This window comes from Podarcis liolepis, assembly GCF_965112155.1.
Source record: "Podarcis liolepis genome assembly, chromosome: 17".
In the NCBI taxonomy this organism is placed as follows: Eukaryota; Metazoa; Chordata; class Lepidosauria; order Squamata; family Lacertidae; genus Podarcis; species Podarcis liolepis.
This window is the reverse complement of record NC_139571.1, coordinates 33,968,299-33,992,559: the sequence shown is the minus strand read 5'-3', so window position 1 is coordinate 33,992,559 and position 24,261 is coordinate 33,968,299. Positions and strand designations below refer to the sequence as shown.

Below are 24,261 nucleotides of genomic sequence, written 5' to 3'. Positions count from 1 at the left end.
GTTGGGTGGGTGACTGTTATTTGTGTACATGCCATTTTCCCTCTGAATTTTATTTTCAGTTGGGAGAATACAGAAAAAGAATTGCTATAAAATATTTTCTCTTTTGAAATGAGTAACATGCTTTTTTAAATACAAGGTTTTACTTGCTTTAAAATGTATACTATGGAGAGTTTTATGTAAAATGATCTACAACAACATTAGAAAGTGATGATTTCTGTGTTTGCTGTAATGACATATACACCCCTCAAATATAATACAGTCGTACCTTGGAAGTAGAATGAATCCCTTCCAGAAGTCCATTCCACTTCCAAAACATTCGAAAACCAAATCGTGGCTTCTGATTGGCTGCAGGAAGCTCCTGCAGCCAATCAGAAGCCATGGAAGCCACGTCATACATTTGGGTTCCAAAAGAACATTCACAAACTGGAACAATCACTTCCGGCTTTGCGGCATTCGGGAGCCAAAACATCCAAGTTCCAGGGCATTCGGGATTTATGGTACGACTGTAAAGGTACCCCTGCCCATCAGGGCCAGTCGTGACCGACTCTAGGGTTGCGCGCTCATCTTGCTCAAGAGGCCGGGAGCCGGCGCTGTCCAAAGACACTTCCGGGTCACGTGGCCAGCGTGACTAAGCTGCATCTGGCGAGCCAGCACCAGCACCGCACACGGAAACGCCGTTTACCTTCCCGCTAGAAAGCGGTCCCTATTTATCTACTTGCCCTTAGGGGTGCTTTCGAACTGCTAGGTAGGCAGGAGCTGGGACTGAACGACAGGAGCTCACCCCGCCGCGGGGATTTGAACCGCCGACCTTTCGATCGGCAGGTCCTAGGCTCTGTGGTTTAACCCACAGCGCCACCCGCATCCCTACTGTACAACTGTACAGTACTGCAAAAGTTTAACTATCTAAATATGCAGCAAGTCATCAACATTATGACTGTGTGAGATCATTCTTCCAAATAGTACAGTTTCTTTTGTTAATAACAAAATTTATACTTTCTGTTTTCAACATTTATTTTCCCCAACTTATTAGCATTATGATTACTTATTAAATTGGTGTACAGCCCCTTCATCCATAGATCTCAGGGCATTCAGTTTATCAGATGACAAACGCTTAAGATACGTGTACTTAAGGTACCATAGGGCAAAGCACTTTGCAGCTTTCTCTAGTATTTGATCATATATCAGTAATTTTGCTTCTACAGAACAGAAGCATACTTTTTGAGGCTGCAATTCTTTGTGTGCTTATCGTGGGAGAACTTCACTAAACAGAATGGATTTTACTTCCTAGCAAGCATGCATAGGACTGCTTTGTGAATTTCATAAACACAGCAAGTGGTATACTTTATAAATAATGCATTTTATACTGATAAAGTCATAAAATAAAGGTAGGGTTTATGAGAACGTTAAATATTGCATATATTTCAGTTCCTCTCCCAAACTTGTTTTGGCAGGGATGGATGAAGAAGAGAGAGAAACCAATAGGTCCTTTTAAAAAAATAATGACTTAAACATTTTCAGAAAGTTTAAGTCTCTGTTATGTAAGATTTGCAGCATATTGATATAAAAGGTGTTCAACACTGATATTAGAAAGTGGAACTCATTTAGCGGTTTAATATAGGATTGTATCCAATATAAGTCATACTCTGAGTAAACTCATAAAAATAGGCCAATTAATTCCAGTTGGTCTACTCTGAGTAAGACTTAGTTGGATGCAACCCTTCATTTAAATGACACATTTGTTTATATGGATTGATTTACTAGTGGCATAGTTTACTTTAACTTTCTGGTGGATGTTCCTTAGGGTCAAATGTTTTCTTTCTTTCTTGAAACAGAACAGAAATGTTATAACTGCTTCAATTGAAAAGAGAGGGTATTTTTAATGCAATTAGAGTAGTGAATAACTTCTTTTTGAAATGCCTACCAAAAACCTGCTTCTGACAGCTTAAGTGCAATCAGCATTTTAATTCCAATTATCATAGACTGAAATATAATGTTGTTGATTTTTTTTAAAAAAAATCTCTTATCATAGAATTGTACGGTTGGAAAGGGACCTTTTTGTAATTTGCTTAAATTGCCGGTCTTTGGTAATACAGTGGTTTTCAAGGTCTCTTGCGATAATGCCAGAGAAATGTTATTCTATCAACTGGACCTGTGAAGATGCCTTAAAGATAATGGAGCTTGCTAACTGAGCAAGATTCGGGATACACACACACACATATATGCATATACATATATATATATTCCCTACCCGCCCTTCACCACCAACGTCCCAGGGGGAATTGCCATAGTGTAAAAAGACAATACTAAAATCCATTAAAACCAACCAACCAACCAAACAAAGGAACCTTCCTTTTTAACATGGAGGAAAGCTATTTAGGGAGGGAAATAAAAACAAAAACACTTACTCCCTTTATTTTTTACTGGTAGGAAGCGCTTTCCAGTTTTTTGTTTACATTCCCTGTTTACTTTGCCTGTTAGCAGCCTCTGCATAATTAGCTGAGCTCTTGAGAATTTTTGAGAGCAGGAAGTTCTTCTGAAAGAGTTGGTTTGTGTGCTTGCGAGGGGTTAAAATTGGCTGGCGCCTCAGGCTTCTATCCTTATTTATCAGTGTGTGTGTTTTAGGAAGGTGGAAGGAGAGAGCAAACAAAGCCTGCAAACTCTTCAAAGTACAGTAGTTGAGCGTCCATTTTGGTGAACATCTGCAGCAAACCCGGAAATACTGGAACGGGTTACTTCTGGGTTTGCCGTATGCGCAGAAGCACAAACCGCTCTGCGTGTGTGCGCAGAGTGTCCCTTTCGTCAAGCGTCCGGGGCTCCGGAATGGATCCCAGACTCAAAACCAGGTACCACTGTATCTGTAAAGTTCAGCTGTGCTTACCCCCGCGAAGCTGTCCAGCTTTTGTTCACCAGTATGTTGCCTTGTTGAAACACTTATCACGAGGTTATTATAATCAGTGCTGGATTTACGTATAAGCTAAACAAGCTATAGCTTAGGGCCCAATCTCTGGGGGCCCCCAAATTTTTTTAAAGAAAAAACAAACCTGGATGTACATTTCCAAAATATAAGATAAAAAACAAACAGAATAGGACCTACATACAGTTAGAGCTTAATAAGTATTTCACTATTAATCATCTACTTAACTGTATTTCAGTTCAACACTTACTTTGATAAAATACATATTTTATGTGCAAATGGCTTTAGAGACCTATTAGGTCCATAAATTACCATATAGCATATATTCAACACAAAAAACAGTGACAATTTGTTGTCGGCAAAGGACAGCTGGACATATAAAGGGCCCCATTACCTTCAGTAGCTTAGGGCCTCATCAAACCTGAATCCGGCCCTGATTACAATTCAAAGGTATGGCAATTTATTGCACAGCCCTAGTGGCAGATGAGATGCTTTGAATGTTAGCATTACTTCTATTTCCTTTCAGTGTGCAGGTACAGGACGGTGCGCAGGTGAGTTCTGGACAGGGCACACTGAGGCGTACCAGGCCTCTTCAGTGCTCCTCATGAGTGCAATGGGAGCCTAGAACATGCTGGCAGCTCCATGGCAGATATACAGGTTTTTCTTGGCAATAAAAAGTTTGGAAGCCCCTGGGTATAATGGGTTTGGCTGCAGCCATCGTTGAAACCGGCGTGTGATTTTAAGTCTAGTTGTTTGAAGCTCCGGCTTCTCTCGCCTTTTCTTGCTCCGATTCCCCAAAACCATTAGAAAGTGCAATTCATCAGGTAATGGTGGTTTACAGAATAACAGGTCGTTTATGCACCCTGGTTGTGTACAAAAATCCAATCCCTGCTGATGTTCAAAAGGCATGTGAATAGTGGAAATCAGCCCGTCAACACCTTCCCCTTATTTTTAGCCCTCCCATCCCTCTTGAGGTATTTGAAGGAGTTCAGCAGGGGTCTGATTGCCTTCAAATTCAACATCCTCCTTCAAAGTGATTTCCAGAGAAAGAAAGAGAGATAAAGGCCCTGTGAGCTTGAGTCAGCTGTTCATTTCTTTGCCTGGGTGCCGGGCGCCAACTCCAATGAAAGACACCACTGAGAACATGGTCCTCGGATGCAGGAATTGTTATTCCATGCACTATGTTTTGGGTTTAACTGCTAAATCACATGTTTTTATATAGATTTGATGCTAAGACTAGTACTCTTTACCTCTAATATTGTTTCTGTGAATTGCTTGTGATTAGCATTCCTTGGGTCGGGGGTCCAATATCCCAATATACTGCTATGAGGGGTAGGGGGTAGACCTCCCCCCAAACCCCTGGATCCAGCAGGTGTTAAGCTATAAGTCAGGCTAGCTTCCTGTTGAGGCAATTGCCTGGGCGATGGTCCATTAAGGGGATCAAAGGAATGGGGCTCTGTGCTTGGTGCAGGTACCTTACCCCAGTTTGTAGGTAGTTGGAAAGATAAAGCTGGGGATGAGAACCAAGAGTTGTCAGTGATGTGAGCTTAGAAGCAAAGCAGCAAACTGGGAACTGAGAGAGAGACAGCTGTGGCTTTGGGGGAAGCAAGGCCCTCTTGGGTGCGAATGCTGTGAACCCCTCCATCATCGGTTCAGGTTGTATGTATGTGTAAATAAACAATATAACAGAAAGATGCCACAGTCTCCGCTGTGCCTCATTCCAAAGGAAACACCGACCCTGGGTAAGTGCTGGAACCCCTGGAATCTTGCACTGCTCGCTTGGATAGTGGGGTGGCATGTGGCAATACTTTTTGCACTGTGAGTAGGAATGGTTAGGACCGCACTATAAATTTCTAGTCGTTATCAATGGAGATGTGATGACAGGTTATGAAACAAGAGGTGAAATGCCCCCAAATCTTTCAAAGTTTGAACAGACTTTGGACGGAGCTGTTGAGACTTTGAAAGGCTGGGTGTTCAAAAGATTTGGGGTTTACTCGGAAATAATTCCTGCTGAGTTCAGTGTCCTTTGTTCTTTGGTAAATGTGCACAGGATTGCAGCGTTAGGTTTCGTCATGGGAATAACATCCCCATAACGGGTATAAAGGCTCCAGATTTTCATAGCTGAATAAACGTACAGGGTTATGATTGAGACTTGCAGAACAAGAAGTTCTGAGGGCAAATTTTACTCAGCATCCCATCAGGGTTCAAAATCAGCAGGGCACTAGGCACATCTTGTGCCTCAAGATTTGTGAGCACCTCACAGAGTCTGGGTGCCATTTTTTACACCATTTTTTGCACCTGGCTGACACTCAAGGATTACTGAAATGTATGTGCTTTGAAGCCTTAAAGTATACGTTAAGGATAGACAATATATTAAGGAGTGTTAACAATAGAGTGTAGCGTGTTTTGAAAACTGAAGTATGGTACCAATGTTTTTTATTGTAAGTACCAAATTAAACATGTATTAACAATTTCTGTTAAAAATGTGATGTTTACGTGAATTGCATATTAATTCTTGCTTATCAAAATAATAAATAAAAAGTGTTGCTGACCGCCCCCACCCCGTGACGACTAGACATTCTGTTTGGGTGCCCACAACCCAGGTCCCAGAAGCCATTTGGCTCCTAGCTTTTCTATCCCAATTTCTAACACTGCATCCCATGGGGGTACAATCCACCAGGAAGATTTCCACACAGAACTCTTTGATTTATTCCAGTCACTTCTTGTTAATGTCTTGTTCCATTGGTAATGGCAACCCAAAATCCATTGCCTTACTTTGCTTCATGGATGGGCCTACTTTGGACTCTTCATTCCTCTAGGAATATTTATTCTAGTTTCAACAGAAGCAGATTTTTGGACCCATCAGACGCTGAATTTGTTCTATATTTTCTCTTTCATTTTAGGGGCATAATTGAAGCACGTTTCGTCTATGTCTTTGTTCTTGGCATCGTCTTCACAGGCACCAAAGACTTGCTCAAATCTCAGGTTCTTTCGACAGACGCCAAGACAAAGTTTATAGGATTGTGGGAAATCTACAGTGGGTTGGTCCTGCTGGCTGCGCTCTTACTCAGGCCCCACAACTTGCCCGTGTTGGTCTTCTGTCTTCTCATCCAAGCCATGATGACAAAGTACGTTTGGAAGCCGCTGGAGTTTGACGCAGCTCAAGTTACCATCATGCATTACTGGTTTGGACAAGCGTTCTTCTTTTTCCAGGTAAGAGCATATTGTCTGTAGAAGGAACATACAGTGGTACCTCAGGTTACAGACGCTTCAGGTTACAGACACTTCAGGTTACAGGCTCTGCTGACCCAGAAATAGTACCTCAGGTTAGAACTTTGCTTCAGGATGAGAACAGAAATTGCGCAGCGGCGGTTTGGAGGCAGCGGAAGGCCCTATTAGCTAAAGTAGTACCTCAGGTTAAGAACAGTTTCAGGTTAAGAATGGACCTCCAGAATGAATTAAGTTCTTAACCTGAGGTACCACTGTATCTCCTTGGTTGTAGCCAGTTTCTTGTTTCAGTTCAAATGCTTGCCTCTTCGGCGATAAACTCTTGACCAGGAACTAGGGCTACATTGAGAATGGAACGTGGACACAGGTTGGCAGGGCCCATTGCTGCAGCTGTTTATGTGGTGGTGGACCTTAAGAAATTTGCTTGAGGGAGACCAGAATCATCAGGTTCTTTTCCATGCAAGTCTTTGGCTTGAAAGAAACCCATGTGGTTGTCCTTTTTGGACTTCAAGAGAGCATTTAACACCTTCCTCTTCATGTTTTTTGTTTTTGTTTTTAATATTTTAGCAAGCTGATCGATGGTTCGTATTTATATTTTGTTTACCAATTAATTCTCATCAGAATTAAATTTTTGTTTTTCATTTGCTGGACCGAAAGGCAGTCTATGGAAATGAATTACTGGGTGTTTTGTGTCGCATTGTGGCAGCCTTGGGTTTCTAGGCAAGCTCTGTTTTCATTCAAAGCATTTAAAAAGACCTCTCGCTTCGAAAGAGACTTAGAGCCACTTACCAAGAAATTTCAGCAATGGCAACAATGGCCAGATCTTGCCAGCTTTAATTCAATTTATGAAAATTCAGATTGAGTCCTTTTCAAAGGTTAATTGTAGTTCTGCTTAAATGCAACCTTCATATGGAAGGGAGAGAAGTGGCATGAAGAATTTCTGTAGTGGCTATTGTACCTTTGTACTACAAAAATGTTTGCCTGTGGAGACTGGCAATTAAGTTTTGAAGAACTGAAAGTCCCAAAATACAGATGATCCTCCTTTATAGTGGAGAACATACTAATGTGTGTGGAATACATGAAGTGTTTTTGGTGTTAGGGGAGGGGTAGTTCCTCTGGTGGGGGACATATTGTGCTCCTTCTGGGATAGTTCTTCCACCTTTGATCCCAACCCTGCACTCATATTTCACCTGCGGCTGCCAGAAGCTGTCAGCATATGACAGTGGCCACACACTGGGAAATGGCTTTGACCGGCTTGTTAAACCAGATGAGGGTAGCTGATGGGTCTCAAACATTTGATAATTTAGGCATGCAAAGACAGGCCCGGCAGATTGAACAGACTAGACCAAAGGTGTGGGTCTAATGGTCAAGAAAGTGGTTTCTACACTTGTAAGGGGCATATGGGGCTTGTCAAGTTGGAAGGGTAGCCCATTTAGGAGAAGGAAAACTGATCCCCAACCTCTTCTGTCCTGTGTCTATACTCATTCATGAGATCAGCTTCAGGAGTAAACCCTGAGGAAAAATCTGTACCCACTACCTTGTGGGACATCTTCAGGAGAAGAAAAGGCAAAGGAGTTAAGGTAAAGGTAAAGGGACCCCTGACCATTAGGTCTAGTTGCGGATGACTCTGGGTTTGCGGCGCTCATCTCGCTTTACTGGCCGAGGGAGCCGGCGTACAGCTTCCGGGTCATGTGGCCAGCATGACTAAGCTGCTTCTGGCGAACCAGAGCAGCGCACGGAAACAGTGTTTACCTTCCCGCTATCCACTTGCACTGCGTGCTTTCAAACTGCTAGGTTGGCAGGAGCAGGGACTGAGCAACGGGAGCTCACTCCGTCACGTGGATTTGAACCGCCAACCTTCTGATCGGCAAGTCTTAGGCTCTGTGGTTTTAACCCACAGCGCCACCCGCATCCCTAGGAGTTAACACTACACAAATCCAGAGTGGAGTCCCTAAGGCAGTTGGATGGTGTCTCGTATGCCTTCTTCCGGTGACTCCTGCGGCCAAGCTGGTGCCAGATGTATTGCTTTGCTTTCCTTTGGATCACATCAACACGGTTGAGAAGGGACTTCTGAGGAAGGCAACCCAGGACTTCCATAGACACTGCCCAGGCTTGCACTGCAGGGAGATCGCTTTGGTGCTGCTAACACAGCAAAAGCAACACAGAAGGCAGCAGTTGTTACCGGTCTCTGCAGCCACAGCTGGCACTGTGATTCCCCAGTCGTTTGACTTTGCCCCCCAGAGGCGCAATCCATTGTCTTCTTGAGACAGATGGATGCCAACAACAGCATGAGGAAACTCTCTCTGGTGAATTTCTTGCATGCAAATTCACCACTCAAGTTTTTAAAAGAGGAAATGGGGATTTACATCCCCTCCACCTGTCCGCCGGGGCACTCAGAACACCTTCTAATAAAATACACGTTCAAGCCAATTCAGAATACTTGGTGCAGGATTAGCGGTTCTGGCAACGGAAAGACACCACTTTATTTTTTCACACCCAATACTTGTTCTTTAAAACCTGTCCTGTTTCTTACTGACACGCTGCTAGGCATACATTCTCTTTTGGCTTTGCTTCACTATTAATAGAACTGCAAGCCCTGCACCCAGAAAAGTCATTAAACACTGCCCCCCCCGCCTCCATGTTAAAAGAAGCTTGAGCGATTAACAGGCAGTCGGTCTTCATAAAATAGTTCATGTGATCAACCCTGTAACTGAAATTGGAAACGCTTTTAGAAGCCTCAGGATTACTATTTTTGGAATACTCTTAAATTAAACTCTGTGTTGCCATTTTCTCTTAGCTGTGTTCTTGTGTAGAACTGCTGGCAATTAAGCAATGCTGGTGAGATGCATATGGTTTCTTTGCAGACTTTCTGTTGCATTAGAGGCTACAGTATATTGGTTGAGTCTTGGTTCATACTTTGGTTTAATTGAATTATCCATCCATGCACCCCTCCTGCGACAGATTGGCTAATGATCCTGAAGTTCTGAGGCAGCAAGTACGAATAGCTTTTAAAGATCCCATTAAAACCTAATGAAAAGTACTGCTTATATACTTCCCTCCATCTCCCTGTACTTATTTAACGCAAGCTTCCTCAGGATTATTCTAGAAAGGAAAGCCTTAAGCTTCTGAAATATTTGGAGGCCTTGCGTTTACAGTGGGGATGTATGTGTGTGTGGAGTTTATAGGGTAGACAGGAGGATGTCTGCACACCAGACTGCTTGGATGGGATCCTGGCGGTGTTAACAGGATACTGTTAGCTCTTGGGGATTGTTTACAGCAGGACCCAAACCAATGGATTCAAGTTACAAGCATGGAGACTCTGGCTAAACACCAGGAAGAACTTTCTGAGGGTAAGAGCTGTTTGACAGTGGAACGAACTCCCTCAGGAGGTGGTGGACTCTCCTTCCTTGGAGGTTCTTAAGCAGCGGTCGGCAAGGTTTACCGGCCATGGGCCAGATCATTCCCACGGAGATCATCTGTGGGCCAGACCGGCACAGTGCAACACCAGAAAGTGTGTCTGCACATGTCTGCGGTGCCAGAAAGAGCGTCTGTGCATGCCCAGATGCCGAAAACTGCGCTTGCACAGAAGCGATTTTCGGTGTCTGGGCATACGCAAACGTGATTTATGGTATCTGCGCATGCGCAGACTTGATTTCTGGCGCCACTCTTCGAGTCCACGCACTGTGCTGCACCAGTTTAGCGCAGCGCGTGGGGGACTCGCCGAGTGGGAGGCTTGGTTCATGGGCGGCTCGTGGGCCGGTAAAACAGTCTTCGTGGGCCGCATCCAGCCCATGGGATGCATGTTACCGACCCATGTTTTTAAGCATAAGTTGGTTGGCCATCTGTCATGGATGCTTTAGTTGAGATTCCTGCATTGCATTCTACGATTCCCATCAAGGCCCCTCAAGGAAGCATATGTAATGTCTCAGAATATCACAAGGTGCTTCCTCTGCGGACCTAATGGACTTGGGTGCGTAGCTTGTCTATGCTCCGAGGGCCTTCTGGCAGTTCACCTCACTGTGAGAAGCCAAGTTAGAGGGAACCAGGCAGAGGGCCTTCTTGGTAGTGGCACCTGCCCTATGGAACGCCCCCCATCACATGGCAAGGAAATAAACAATGATCTGACTTTTAGAAGACACCTGAAGGCAGCCCTGTTTAGGGAAGTTTTTAATGTTTGGTGTTTTTTCGCTTTTTATTATTAATATTTTGTCGGGAGCCTCCCAGAGTGGCTGGGGAAACACAGCCAGATGGGCAGGGTATAAATAGTAAATTATTCCTATTATTGGGGCATGCCGTAGTCCTAAAATGGGTAAATCTGAGGAGAAATCTGATTTAAGAGATTAAAGCTTTTCCTGGCTGCAGAGAACCTTCCAACATACACTTATTTGCCAGGGAATCCTCTGGTATCGGCCGTAGAGCCCTGGAACACTCCAGAGAATGTTCCGGTGTGTTTCAGGGCATTATTTCAGGTCCTACATTACTACAATCTGCTGGGCCTCCGCAGAGCCCCAGATGAAGCGAGAGTGTGCTACAATGTGCTTAACATTTCCCCGTGGCTGCACATTGCAAGGGAAGATTAATAATAGCTGTTGGCAACCGGTGTTTCAGGAAAGATTGCCCAGCGTTATTAATCATCTTTGAGGAGCCCCGATGAGCGTCTGAGGAATTCCGAGTTAAACATAAGGACATAAGATGAGCCTGTTGTTCAGGCCAAAGGCCCATCTAGTCCAACAGCCTGTTATCACAGAGGCCAGCCAGGTGTCTCTGGGATTTCCGCAAGGAGATCCTGAGCCCAACAGCATTTAGCAACTGATATTTCAAGCATTTGGCCCTCCAGCCAAACTCTGAATTCCCAGAAATGTAGTTTGAAAGATACTTCGCCTTCAAGTCCCGTGATTCTGGTTCTTGTTCCTGAGATTGCTCTTACTGCGCTGTCATTTAAATTGTTTTGCATGGTATTCTGGTTGCAAGAACTCCCATAAGAAATTGGAGCCTATTTCGTTTCTTGATCTGAAGCTTTACCACCAGGCTTGGAAATACATGTCTCAGAAATAGATAGCAGTTCTGTTATGTACTGAGGTTCTCACCCTGGGCCAGCAGGGGGATACCGTAGATAGTTTTCACTCAGGTCCACATATGCAAATAAGGGATCGAAAGTGACATTCAGTGATTGGATAGTTACAGAAAGTGGTTACTGTTGCGTTGTAGTGGAGCTCTATATAAGCAGGCTGGCTGAACCCTTCAGTTCAGTTCTGTTCTGGCCTGTGAATAAACAAGAGCTGTTTGAAGAATCGCTGTGTTGTCTGATATGTTCACCCACAACCTAACAAGTTCTCTACCTTAACTTTTTTTTAAGGGCTGTAGAATGGCTTTGTATTCCTTCACTTCTTTTGTTTTGCTCTCCAGGCAAGGAGATACAGGAGGTTTTGCCCTAGGTTGAAGAACGCTTTAACTGCCACTCCGACTCAACCCTTTCGTAGATGCTTAGCACTGATAGTCCGTTGAAGTGTTTATCTCTGTTTTCCCAGCTGGCCAGGCCACCATTTTGTATTGGGGAAGAACAAGTGAAGTTCATCGCTTCTGGGGTGTGTGAATTGGGACAGTGGCTTGTAGGGATATGCAAAGAATATTCCCTTCTACGATTGGAACAAATCACCCTTCCATTCCTTTTTTCCACTTCTGTCTTTTGAAATTCTTTGCTACCGGGGCAAGTCCGAGGGCAAAGACTGTCTTAGAACTGATTTTTGTAAGCTGCTATGAGAGCCATTTTCAATTAAAAGGCAGGGTATAAAAGCTGTATGTAAATAATAAACACACATATACATATTAGCGGGGTAGGGTGAACTATTTACAGTGGTGCCTCGCAAGACGAAATTAATTCGTTCCGCAAGTTTTTTCTTCTTGCGAGTTTTTCGTCTTGCGAAGCACGGTTTCCCATAGGAATGCATTGAAAATCAATCAATGCGTTCCTATGGAGACCGTCCGGGGACAGAGGGGAAGCGCCGCGCACCTTCCCCTCTGTCCCCGGACCTGTTTTAAAGCAAGGGAAGGGGCAGCAGGGAGAATCGCTTCTCCCCGTTGCCGCCCCTTGGTTCAAAAGGGGTCCGGGGAGAGGGGGGAAGGTGCGCGCCTTCCCCTCTGTCCCCTCTTTTGAAGCAAGGGGCGGAGGGGAGAAGATCGCTTCTCCCCGTTGCCGCCCCTTGGTTCAAAAGGGGTCCGGGGACAGCAGGGAAGACGCGCTGCGCTTCCCCGCTATCCCCGGAGCTTGCGGGGCAAGCTTCTTTTTGCGAAGCAAGCCCATAGGGAAATGCGTCTTGCGAAGCGGCTAAGAAAACGAAAAACTCCTTCGTCTAGCGAGTTTTTCGTCTTCCGAGGCGTTCGTCTTGTGGGGTACCACTGTATTTAGAGAAGTGGTTTTTTTTTTTTTTTTTTTTTTAGTCGTTTAGTAGTCATGTCTGACTCTTCGTGACCCCATGGACCAGAGCATGCCAGGCACTCCTGTCTTCCACTGCCCCCCCGCAGTTTGGTCAAACTCATGCTGGTAGCTTCGAGAACACTGTCCAACCATCTCGTCCTCTGTCGTCCCCTTCTCCTTGTGCCCTCCATCTTTCCCAACATCAGGGTCTTTTCCAGGGAGTCATCTCTTCTCATGAGGTGGCCAAAGTATTGGAGCCTCAGCTTCACGATCTGTCCTTCCAGTGAGCACTCAGGGCTGATTTCCTTCAGAATGGATAGGTTTGATCTTCTTGCAGTCCATGGGACTCTCAAGAGTCTCCTCCAGCACCATAATTCAAATCATCCATTCTTCGGCAATCAGCCTTCTTTATGGTCCAGCTCTCACTTCCATACATCACTACTGGGAAAACCATAGCTTTTACTATATGGACCTTTGTTGGCAAGGTGATGTCTCTACTTTTTAAGATTTATTTTTTTTAGTGTACTGTTATATTGCCACCATGGGAAGCACCATTTGGATTTGTTGCCTTCCGTACCAAAAACATGCCATCTCTGGCTCTGCCTTCTGAAAACTAACCAATGCCTGTGCTCGCACTGTTGATCATAGGAAACTGACTCGCAGCTTGTTGGACTGTATGCCCACCTAGCCCACTGTTGTCTACTCTGACTGGCAGCAGCTTTCCAGGATTCTCAGGTAGAGGCCCTTCCCGTCACCTGTGACCTGAGTGTTTTAATTGGAGGTGCCAGGGATTCAGCCTGCGACCTTCTGTACATGCTTTTCGTGTGGTTATGTGCCAGAACAAACCTCTTTCTTGTGCCACATCCACTGTGTGTAGAGGAGGAATGGAGAACCTGTGGGCCTGCAGATGCCTCATTTATGCTGTGGAGCATAATAATAATAATAATAATAATAATAATAATAATAATAATAATAATAATAATTTATTTCTGCCCTGCCCATCTGGCTGGGCTTCTCCAGCCACCCAACAGAACATTAAAAACAGAATAAAACTTCAAACATTAAACACTTCCCTAACAGGGCTGCCTTCAGATGTCTTCTAAAAGTTAGATAGTTGTTTATTTCCTTGACATCTGATGGGAGGGTGCTCCACAGGGTGGGCGCCACTACCGAGAAGGCCCTCTGCCTGGTTCCCTGCAACCTCACTTCTTGCAATGAGGGAACCGCCAGAAGGCCCTCGGCGCTGGACCTCAGTGTCCGGGCAGAACGATGGAGGTGGAGGTGCTCCTTCAGGTATACTGGGCCGAGGCCGTTTAGGGCTTTAAAGGTCAGCACCAACACTTTGAATTGTGCTGGTACTGGTTGACATGGACCCAATGTGTGCATGCTTGTGGTTATAAGGCAAAGGGTGGATGAATGCTGAAACAAGGCCCAAAGGGTTGGTGTGCAGGCCGCATCTCAGGCTCTAATCATGACTGATATTGGCATGGGTGTGTGCCAGGGCTGGGCAATATATCGTCCAAAAGTGGTTTGAAGTACATATCGTGATATCGGTTTCATAGTTTTTGACCTGGCAATATACTGTGAATCATGATGTGTGTGTGTTTGTGTGCTATGCAAAAATCATAATGTGGGGGGAAATGTGAAGCCAGCCAATGTCTCTTCATAGTTCTATCCTTATTTCAGACATTGTGATATATCGGTTTGTTGCGATGTTTAGCTGGTGATATATCATGAAGTTGAAAACCAGATATCGCCTATCCCTAGTGTATGTACAAGCTAGGAAGCCAGAGATTTGTCCTCGTTCCTCACCAAATCTACTGGGTGCTTTGTGGGTTTCCTCTCAAAGTGACACGAAAGTAGATGTTGAGTTTTGTTACCATATAAACATTGTTGTATTTTGCTTTTCGCCCATTTCTGTCTACCTCTTGATATAGAACCTAGTCCCCATTAAAAATTACTGTTCTGTTCATTTTGTTTCTAATGCATGTTCAAAAATTTATAACGAACAAAAGAGAACATTTGTCTGGCCACTTAGGCCTCCCATTGCAGTAGATAGATATTGTGTGGCTGCTTCCTCCGCACAATGCTTCCATTCTGATGGTTTGTCCTCTCCCGAATACAAATTTGTATACGCCTCTGAGCACCGGGCAATGGCTTTGTGAGGCTGGCATCCTCTTGGGAACAGAATTCGCGTAGCACAGTGTAAATATTTAAAATGTAATATCTGCACAGTACACTTTACCTCAAGGTATGCTGCGCTCTAAACTGCAGAATCAAATAAGGAACGAAGAACAGATTCGCTTCGAGCCGGGGGAGTATATAAAATCTTTATATAAAGAAAACTAAAAATAAATAAGCCACTTGTTTGTGATTTATACAGAAGTGGTTCGAATGCCTCTTTTAAACACTGGAGGGATCTCATATTGTCCTTTATACCCCTGAGTTGACAACAACAACAATGGATTATCCCAGGGGTTTTTTCAACTGGAACTCAGTTCCAGCACCTCTCAGGTAGGCACCATTACCATTCTAAGAAAACAAGAGAGGTGTTCATGGTGACCTCCAGTACCTCTTTTTCTAGAAAAATAGCACTGGATTATCCACACGGGACATATTTTAAGCCACACGGGCGCTGAAAGGCCAGCACATGGTCTCCCGCCACTGACCGACTCTCCCGGCAAACTGATGGGATCCATGAACCTATTTAATCCAGGTGTAGGCAAACTCGGCCCTCCAGGTGTTTTGGGACTACAACTCCCATCATCCCTAGCTAACAGGACCAGTGGTCAGGGATGATGGGAGTTGTAGTCCCAAAACATCTGGAGGGCCGAGTTTCCCTATGCCTGTTTTAATCCCATAGTCCCTAATATGAAGAGCAACAGTCGGTTCCCTGTGTGAGCTAGGACCCTAGCAAATAGGAATGAAGAGCATGATGGAGGACTCTAGAAGGCTTAGATGTGACAGTTGCAGAGATCAGATCCAAATTCTCCCCTCTCCAAGCTGCTGTGTACTCCACGTGGCAAAGTATTCAGGTACTCGTGATCATACATTTATGGTCACTTCCCCCTACCCCTGGTAAATAGCAAATGTGAGAGGGGCTTTTGATTGGGGAAAACTGGAAGAAAGGGTTAAAACCTCACCTTTTGCAGCACTGTGTCCATAATCAGCACCACCTTCTCCACACACACCTTCCATATAGGTAATACATTTCCTGATACAAATTGTTTGGCCTTTGAAGGCCTCCTCTTGGTGCCCACACCTGAGGCCTGAGACTTAAAGGGCTCTTTGCTTATGTCTGTTTAAGAAATTGAGTGAAGTGCATAATATCTACATGGTGCCTAGGGAACAACTTGCACCTTAATATCAGCAAGACAAAGGAGATGGTGTTGGACTTTCGGAGGAAGAGAGGAGAACTAGCCCTGCTGTACATCGGGGAGTGCTGTGTGGAGAGAGTCTTTTCCTTTAAATTCCTAGGAGTTTATCTCAGTGAAGAAGTGAAGACCTTACTTGGAAAATCAATACAGCCCAGGTGGTGAAGAAAGCCCAACAGAGACTCCATCTCCTCAGAGCATTGCAAAAGAACGATGTCAATCAACATTTGATGATCTCCTTCTACTGGTCCACAATAGAAAGTGTCCTTTCATACTGCATCACGGTGTGGTACGCTGGTTTGACATCAACTGATAGGAAGTGCCTACAGAGGGTGGTGAATACGGCACAAGATATTATGGGTTGTCCCATGAATCCACTGGATGACATTGTGGAAGAACGTTGCCTCAGGAGAATGAGGAAAATTCTCAGGGATGATTCACACCCTGGCCAGCACTTTCTTGATCTCCTGCCCTCAGGCAGAAGATATAGAAGCATGATTAGTTGCACCAACAGGGTAAATAACAGCTTTTATCCATGGGCTGTTAGGCTACTGAATGAAAAGATAACAGCAGGGCAACTGACTTTTGGGTTTGGTGGGTGTGCGTCAGTAAACGAGGGGAATTAAGACTAAGAGAGCTGAGTGGGTGGTGCTCGTGTAATCTTACTGTATATACAAGTTGTTATTACAAGTGACAATAAAGTATTTCAATTTCAATTTTTTAAAAAATCAGTTCAATAGTGGACAGCTTCCTGAGGTTGGGGGCTGATTGAGTCTCCAGGTCTCTGTTACTATTAATGGTCTTATTTCTTTAGGAAATTTATATTTTAAAAAATGCACACGCACACACATAAACAGTGTACTATAAGGGAAATAAAAAAGCATAAAATGTAGCAGAACATATTGCATAGTGATCAGTGGCCTTTTGCTGATGACAATAATTATCCAGAAATGCTTGGGAAACAGAAAGGTTTCTTAAGAAGGCAGCAGGAAACATGATATAGTTGACGCCTGTTTAATGTCTAGGGCTTGAGTGTGGAACTTCCGGTCTTGTGTAAGGGGCCCTAGAGGTGCCAGTAATGCCTCTTACTGGATGGAGATATATGTACATGTAGAAACCTCTGACTTCACTGTGGCTGAATCACAGCCTCTGGACAGTTGCCCACTAGTCAGAGTGTTGCCCTTTGGGCTAAAAGTATTCCCTGCCCCTGGCCTGGGGGAAAGGTGTAAAGACAGAGTTCTGAAAGTCCGCCTACCCCTTATGACTCGAGATGTATCTTGGATACCTTTACCTTGCAGAATAGCTTTCAAATTTTCACTGTGTGGGTCTAGCTGCTCAGTATTTTCCTTTTCTTCCAGGGCAACTCAAACAGCATTGCGTCTGTGGACGTTTCGGCTGGCTTTGTCGGGCTTGATAACTACGTGGAAATCCCGGCCATCTTCCTAACTGGATTTGCGACGTACTCTGGACCTTTATTGTGGGCCGTTCACTTGCTATGCTATTTGAGCTCCGATGTGAGCAGGTAATCTGTGTGTTTGGGTTTTTTTGCACTGACCGCAGCTTTATAAATACTGCTAAATGTTTAATTTCTTTCTGGCTGTGTGCTGAATGTCACAGTCCATGCTCCAGCGAACTTCGCAAGCCTAAGGGGCGAGCTGGAGACGTTTTGGCAAATGCGTGTTCTCAAACTTGCGTGGGCCGAGATAATGGAACGTTTAAGAGGGCAGGACTGGCAGGCAAGCAGGAGGCTCTTTTTTGTTCTGCCCACTGATCCAGCAATTGGGTTTTTAGAGTCTGGCTGGAGAAAAGAAGTGAAAAATTACTGGTGGGTGGGGAGAGAATTCCTGGGCAGGGGGGATAAACATACCTGCCTGCAGATTCTGCCTTGCAATTGTCCACATTTCCCCCCATATTAGCATTTCGAAAAGGCTTTGTTGGCATCTGTCTGTCTCAAGAGACAATGGAGTGCTGACAATGGAGTCAAACTGCTGCGCTGGCAGCACCAAAGTGACCTTCCTGGGATGCAGTCCTAGGCTTTGTGTATGGAGGTCCTGGGCTACCCAAGCGACAAGACCCCACTCCCACCCCGGCCTCGCTGATGTGGTCCAAAGGAAAGCAGAGCAATACGTTTGGCACCAGCTTAGCTGAAGTGAGGGACATGAGGCAGGAGTTGATAATGCAGGTGAGCTGCGCACAGGTGAGCTGAAAGCGAGCTGCCGGCCAGCCCTGTGGAGCCTCCTTTTATTGACACAAATATGCAAACCAGGCAGATACATTTTGGGCTGTGACCTTTACACATCTTCCGGTCCCGAGATCGTGGGGTGGTACAAAGTTATTTTGGCACCTGTTTCCACCGCGTCATTTCCCCCTTGCACAGTGTATGATGAAGGAGACAATAGGTCTCGGAGACAAAGGTTACAGACAGGACACCGCAGACTACTGAGACTGCAAAAGGTTAAACAGAGGCAACGATGTTCAGACAGCTGTGGCTTGTCTGGGGGGGGGTGCCCCACACCCCAAGGTCACGTGTGCAGGCAGGCTGAGGCTGCCTGCGGGTGGGGACTGTGCTCCCTCCGGACCCCACTCCGCGATCACCCCTACAGTTAGCTGCAGGAGTTGCCGGAAGGAGGCGTACAAGACACCATCCAACTGTCTTAGGGACTCCACTCTGGTTATGTGACGGGTTTACTCCTTAGCCTTTACTTCTCCTGAAGAAGGCAGCGAAGATTTAGTGTCAGAAGTCTGACCCTAAGGGTTGGAAAAGGTGTGCTTTCTTTTTCTGCTTTGGCTCAAAATAACACAAATGGGATACGGCAGGCATAGGCAAACTCGGCCCTCCAGATGTTTTGGGACTACAACTCCCATCATCCCTGACCACTGGTCCTGTTAGCTAGGGATGATGGGAGTTGTAGTTCCAAAACATATGGAGGGCCGAGTTTGCCTATGCTTGGGATATGGCTATGTGGTCAAGAGCACTGGAGAGCCTTGGTTACAAAGATCCAAACTGACAGTCTCCACACCTGTTGACTTTTCCTGAGTCAGAGTAGGAATGATGGGGAGCAGGGAGTGGGATGCCATAGCCTGAGGGCACTCGATGTACCTTCAAGCAGCATCACCCAGTTGGCCTCGTGTCTCCTACCCTTCCCTTTGGGGGTGGTGACTAGGGTTTTCGGTCTGGCCAACAAGGCCATCCAAAAATTGTAGACCCCCCCCATAGAGTGAATGTATATATTCACAATATACAGTGGTACCTCGGGTTAAGTACTTAATTCGTTCCGGAGGTCCATTCTTAACCAACCTGAAACCGTTCTAAACCTGAAGCACCACCTTAGCTAATGAGGCCTCCTGCTGCTGCCACGCCGCCGGAGCAGGATTTCTGTTCTCATCCTGAAGCAAAGTTCTTAACCTGAAGCACTATTTCTGGGTTAACGGAGTCTGTAACCTGAAGCATATGTAACCTGAAGCGTATGTAACCTGAGGTACCTCTGTAAAGGGCTTGCGGCTGAATGTGTATCAGCTTTTTAATATTGAGCACTGGTTTTGAAGCTTTCTCATTATATGTAAGCTAATTTGAAGCCGTTGGCGGGGCTTCCTGGTAAAAACTCAGGAGAATTGCTAACTCAGGAGACCTTGTCGCCTTTCTCCTTTTTAAAATATGGTAGTTCATATTATTTAGGTATATATATATTTATATATAAAATACAATAATAAATAAAATCACCTTCCTCCCCTATAAGGATCGTCAAAGCTGCTTATGTTACAAGTATCAAATAAAAGCACTATTAAACTCCAAAATAAAAACTAGAAGATAATGAAAACAGCAGCTTACATGCTTAAAATGACAACATAAACATTGCCATGTCAAACTTGCCACTACCCTGTAGCCAGCTGCAAATGCCTGGTGGGGTGTTTATAGTTTTTATTATTATTATATTTTATTATTTTCTATTATTTTAAAAATTAGTTGCCAAAAAGAAATAAGTACTTTGAGTTACATATTGGAAAAATGACTCAACTAAACAAATGTTTAGTTAATAACTATTCATAATCTATTTTACAGCAACCTAAAACATTAATTTAAGATGACTTGACAATTAAGAGAAACGTATTTACAGTATTTTTAATTAATTTGAACTATGTTAAAATCATTTAATATCGGCTCCAGAAGTAATGTTTGGACAAGCCCTAGTGGGATGAAAGTGTTTGTTTTAAGTATATAATCTCCATTTTTTTAAAACAACGCAAACAGTTCCTATTAAAACTTAGGACGAACAACAGCAACTGGAAAATTTGGCAAAAAGATTAATTGCATTACATCAGAATGACAAATTTTCCTGGCTGGACTGCTTGATTAAAGAGCTGCAAATATTGTTCATGTTCTTAAAATAGATTCTTAGTTTAATTGGTTGTGTTCCCTTTAGTTTCCTAAAGCCTTACTAGATGGGTGAATTTCGCCTATATGCAGTGTAGTTCAGATCCTTTAAAAGGAAAATACCCCTGTTGAGGCATTGCCACTGACTAGCTAATTCAATCCTTGCAGCGACAGTCACATTAACACCAGTTTATTAAAAAGGTGTTTTCATTCCAAAACCTTTATATAGCTAAGTAGAAAAATATACCCAGGGGCAGGAGAGGTAAATGAACAAGAGCCACATGGCCATCCAAAGAAGTAGACCGAGAGTCCTAAAAGGATTCTGTTAAGATGAAAGTCATAATGTGAAAATAGGTGAATGGCCAGAGAAGGGTTTAATGCTGTGTAGTTAGAACATTTTGGCTTCTGCCTTCCTTGGCAACGTCATCTGCATCACTGAACTCAGCTGGAAAAGACAGCTTTTTGTCACCATATTGATAACACTCATCTCCAGACCCTCAGACCTCATTCGTAGGCTTCATGTCCTAGGGGCTGAGGTCCCTTCGCCCTCTTCAAAAAATATTTGTGATCGATTATGTGGGGCAGGGCTTACCTAGAACCCCTCTCCCCATATTTTATTCAAGTTGGCACTCCTGGCTTCATGCAAATGTTGAATGAGGAGCCCTGTAAGGCGTGCATCCCAATCCCACCTTCTGGAACTGGTCCTCCAGGTTCGAGCAGAACCATCCAAAGTTGGTGCCTCCATACGCCAACCTGAGATCGTACCCAAAGGCTACCATGGTTCATAGTATCAAATGCCAGAATGAACAGGGTGGAACTCCCTGTGTCTTTCCCAGCACAGGTTCAGCCTGACCATGGCAGTGATCCTCCTAACAACCTGCCAGGTTGGTCACCATTATTTCCATATTGCAGATTCCATGGTGGGCAGGAGGGACAACATGAGGACTGAGGTCTTCCTGATTCCACAGTTCAGCTACTTAGCTTCTCTGCCTCACTAGCACACAAGCTGGGAAAATCCTGACTCGCCAGAGGTTATATTAAGAGAACAGGACCTGCCACTGAATTATTGCCAGGTTGCTGTGATTTTCACTTCAAAGTAGAGATTGGCTTATCAGTCTCACTACTGCCCAATATAAAAACCAGCGTTTAGGCCTGTGACAACCATTACTTGCTGAATCCAATGGCTAGTGTGTTCAACGGCACATCATTTTGTTTACCAAGTGCTTTGGTATTGCGTCTCTACAGACTTAGCAAGCCCCTACTGTGCATCAGAGAGATTGCCTGTGTGCCTGTAATTCTGTTTTGCATTACAAAACCTACAGCACATCCCCCCCCACCCCTCCTCCAACCCTTTATTAAACTTAATAAGCTGTTTTTTGTGCAGTACACAATTCTAGCACCGGCTGCAAAGCCTGCATAAATACGTTCTCCCAGGATGCAGATGTTGTCAGAATCCCTTAACAGCCGCCACAGCATCACAAGTGTTATTCATGGTATGGTTAATGCTCCTCACGCAGACAGGAACCTGGAGAGCTTTTAGCTGACCTTGGTTCATCAATAGGCTAACATTGGAGAGGGAAGAAACTCCTGATGAAGCACAATGTTCACTTCAGTTCTCAAATTTCATTGTATTCTGCAACCTCCCTCTTCTCTCTCCCCCCCACCCCCGCCAAACTGTAGGGATCTAGCTGGAATTTGCAAGGAGATTGTCCTTCTGAGCACTGATCAATAAAAATATGTAGAACTGTAGAGTTGGAAGGGACCCAAAGGATGATTTGGTCCAACCCCCCTGCAGTGCAGGAATACGGGGATCGAACCTGCAAACGTTATCAGCACCACGCTCTAACCCACTAGGCTCTGTAATGCACTGTACTGTAAGCTCCTCTGGGAACCTTGGCTGAACTGTGGCAAATGTTTCCAATAAACAATGGCGGCACCTGCCTCCTAAAATAAACCCAGCCTATAGGTATCAAGGGACGCGGGTGGCGCTGTGGGTTAAATCACAGAGCCTAGGGCTTGCCGATCAGAAGGTCGGTGGTTCGAATCCCCCGACGGGGTGAGCTCCCGTTGCTCGGTCCCAGCTCCTGCCAACCTAGCAGCTCGAAAGCACGTCAGAGTGCAAGTAGATAAATAGGTATCACTCTGGCAGGAAGGTAAACGGTGTTTCCGTGTGCTGCTCTGGTTCACCAGAAGCAGCTTAGTCATGCTGGCCACATGACCCGGAAGCTGTACGCCGGCTCCCTTGGCCAATAAAGCGAAATGAGCGCTGCAACCCCAGAGTCGGCCACGACTGGACCTAATGGTCAGGGGTCCCTTTACCTTTATAGGTATCAAACATCGAAGAAACACAGGTCTGGTTTGAGGAGTGGAGAGTAGCTGAACAAATGGATTTATTGCCCCTGTGTTGACCATACATTCATAGGCACACCTTGCTTATCTTAACTAGTTCCTAATGCATGTGACATTCAGGTGCCTCAGTGCTATTTGACGTGCGCCTTAATGATAGCAGATGGACCTCTCAGCTTGATAATTGGTGATGAGCGCTAGAGATGTGTATAGAATCAAAGATTTGATGTTGCGGCCCTTTAGAACGATCATCTTGAGTGCCTTGATGCTGGCGGGTGGGGGCGCATTGTCACGTTGAGTAAATGGAAATAATTGCGCCTGTATTGTGTCAAGCTTTGAAGATCAAATTGGCACAAGACCAGTGGCTAGCAGAGCCAAATAGTGGAAGCTGAAGGATAGGCTTTCTGCCAGCTAGGTGGCTCTGTTCTGGAGTCTTTCGTCTTCATTAATGAAGTGGGATTGGTCTGTCACCTTTTGACAGTTTAAAGCCGGCTTTTCCTCCCATTAGATGCAGTGGGACTGTGGGGTCTTTTGCCAAAAATTAAAAATCTGCTCTTTGCAATCTTACTATTTGGCCTTGAGTATCAATCTGCAAGGGACACGGGTGGCGCTGTGCTCTAAACAGTTTCTATCCTAACGCGATTTTGGTTTTAAATGCAGTGTAAGGTAGTCTCCATGGGAGTATATTGTATTTAATTACTTTATTTTAATTATTTTGTATTTTATATGTCTTGGAGGCCGCCCAGAGTGTCTGGGAAAACTCAACCAGATGGGTGGGGTATAAATAATGAAATAATAATAATAGTAATTGTTGTTGTTGTTGTTGTTATTGTTGTTGTTATTATTATTATTATTATTATTATTATTATTATTATCATCTTTTCTGTGAACCGCCCTGAGACCTCTGGGTATAGAGCGGTATATAAACTCAATTAATCATCATCATCATCATCATCATCATCATCATCATCTCAACCAGGGAGACTAATTTTCTCCCAATTGAAGAACCAGACAGGCAGCTTCTCACCTCATATCTTATAAAATAGTATTGGGGTAACAATGAGGACCTTCAGTTGAGCCATATCTGCAGTATTGTGCAGTACACAGGCCACAGCATACAATGGATCATGTTTCTTATACATACATAGGCAATAGAATTGTCTTCTGCCGAGCCCCTGCTCCTCTGCCCTGAAACACCTGTGCAGTGTGCAGGGAATTCTGGGACATAGAGTTCACACTGGGCCCCATCAGGCCTGTTGCAAATTACCCAGCTCTCTGTGAGAACTGATAGTCAACACATAGCACTTTCCGATGGCCCCATGTTGCCAGGGAATGCCAGTTGCGCTGGGCAAGCTGTCGTTCCAAGAAGCTTGCATGCCATTACTGATTGCCTCTGCGAGGAGCCATTGGCATGCTTTCAAGGAAACCACAGCTCCCTGGAACACACTGGCGGAACTGCTGCTCCAAAAGCGCTATTACTGCTTGGCGGCAACAGCTCCCATTGGACATGTTTCATTTTGGTTCCTTCCCAATTACCCATTCAGCGAGAGCTGTCTTCATGTATGAGCAGTCCCATCATTTCTCTTTATTCCCTGACTGTCATGATGACAAA

General features: G+C 44.7%; 1 protein-coding gene across 4 annotated transcripts in view; it reads left to right on the top strand.

Moving 5' to 3' along the window:
• Nucleotides 1-24,261, top strand: part of PIGG (phosphatidylinositol glycan anchor biosynthesis class G (EMM blood group)) — a 62,249-nt gene that overhangs the window by 28,894 nt on the left and 9,094 nt on the right. For all 4 annotated transcript variants that reach the window (XR_014520478.1, XR_014520479.1, XM_083481398.1 and 1 more), the window contains exons 11-12: nucleotides 5,818-6,127; nucleotides 17,290-17,453. Coding sequence is in view for 2 of the 4 variants with exons in the window: in XM_083481398.1 (XP_083337524.1) it covers nucleotides 5,818-6,127; nucleotides 17,290-17,453 (474 nt within the window). In the remaining 2 variants the exon portion in view is untranslated. The remainder of the gene's footprint in view (nucleotides 1-5,817; nucleotides 6,128-17,289; nucleotides 17,454-24,261) is intronic.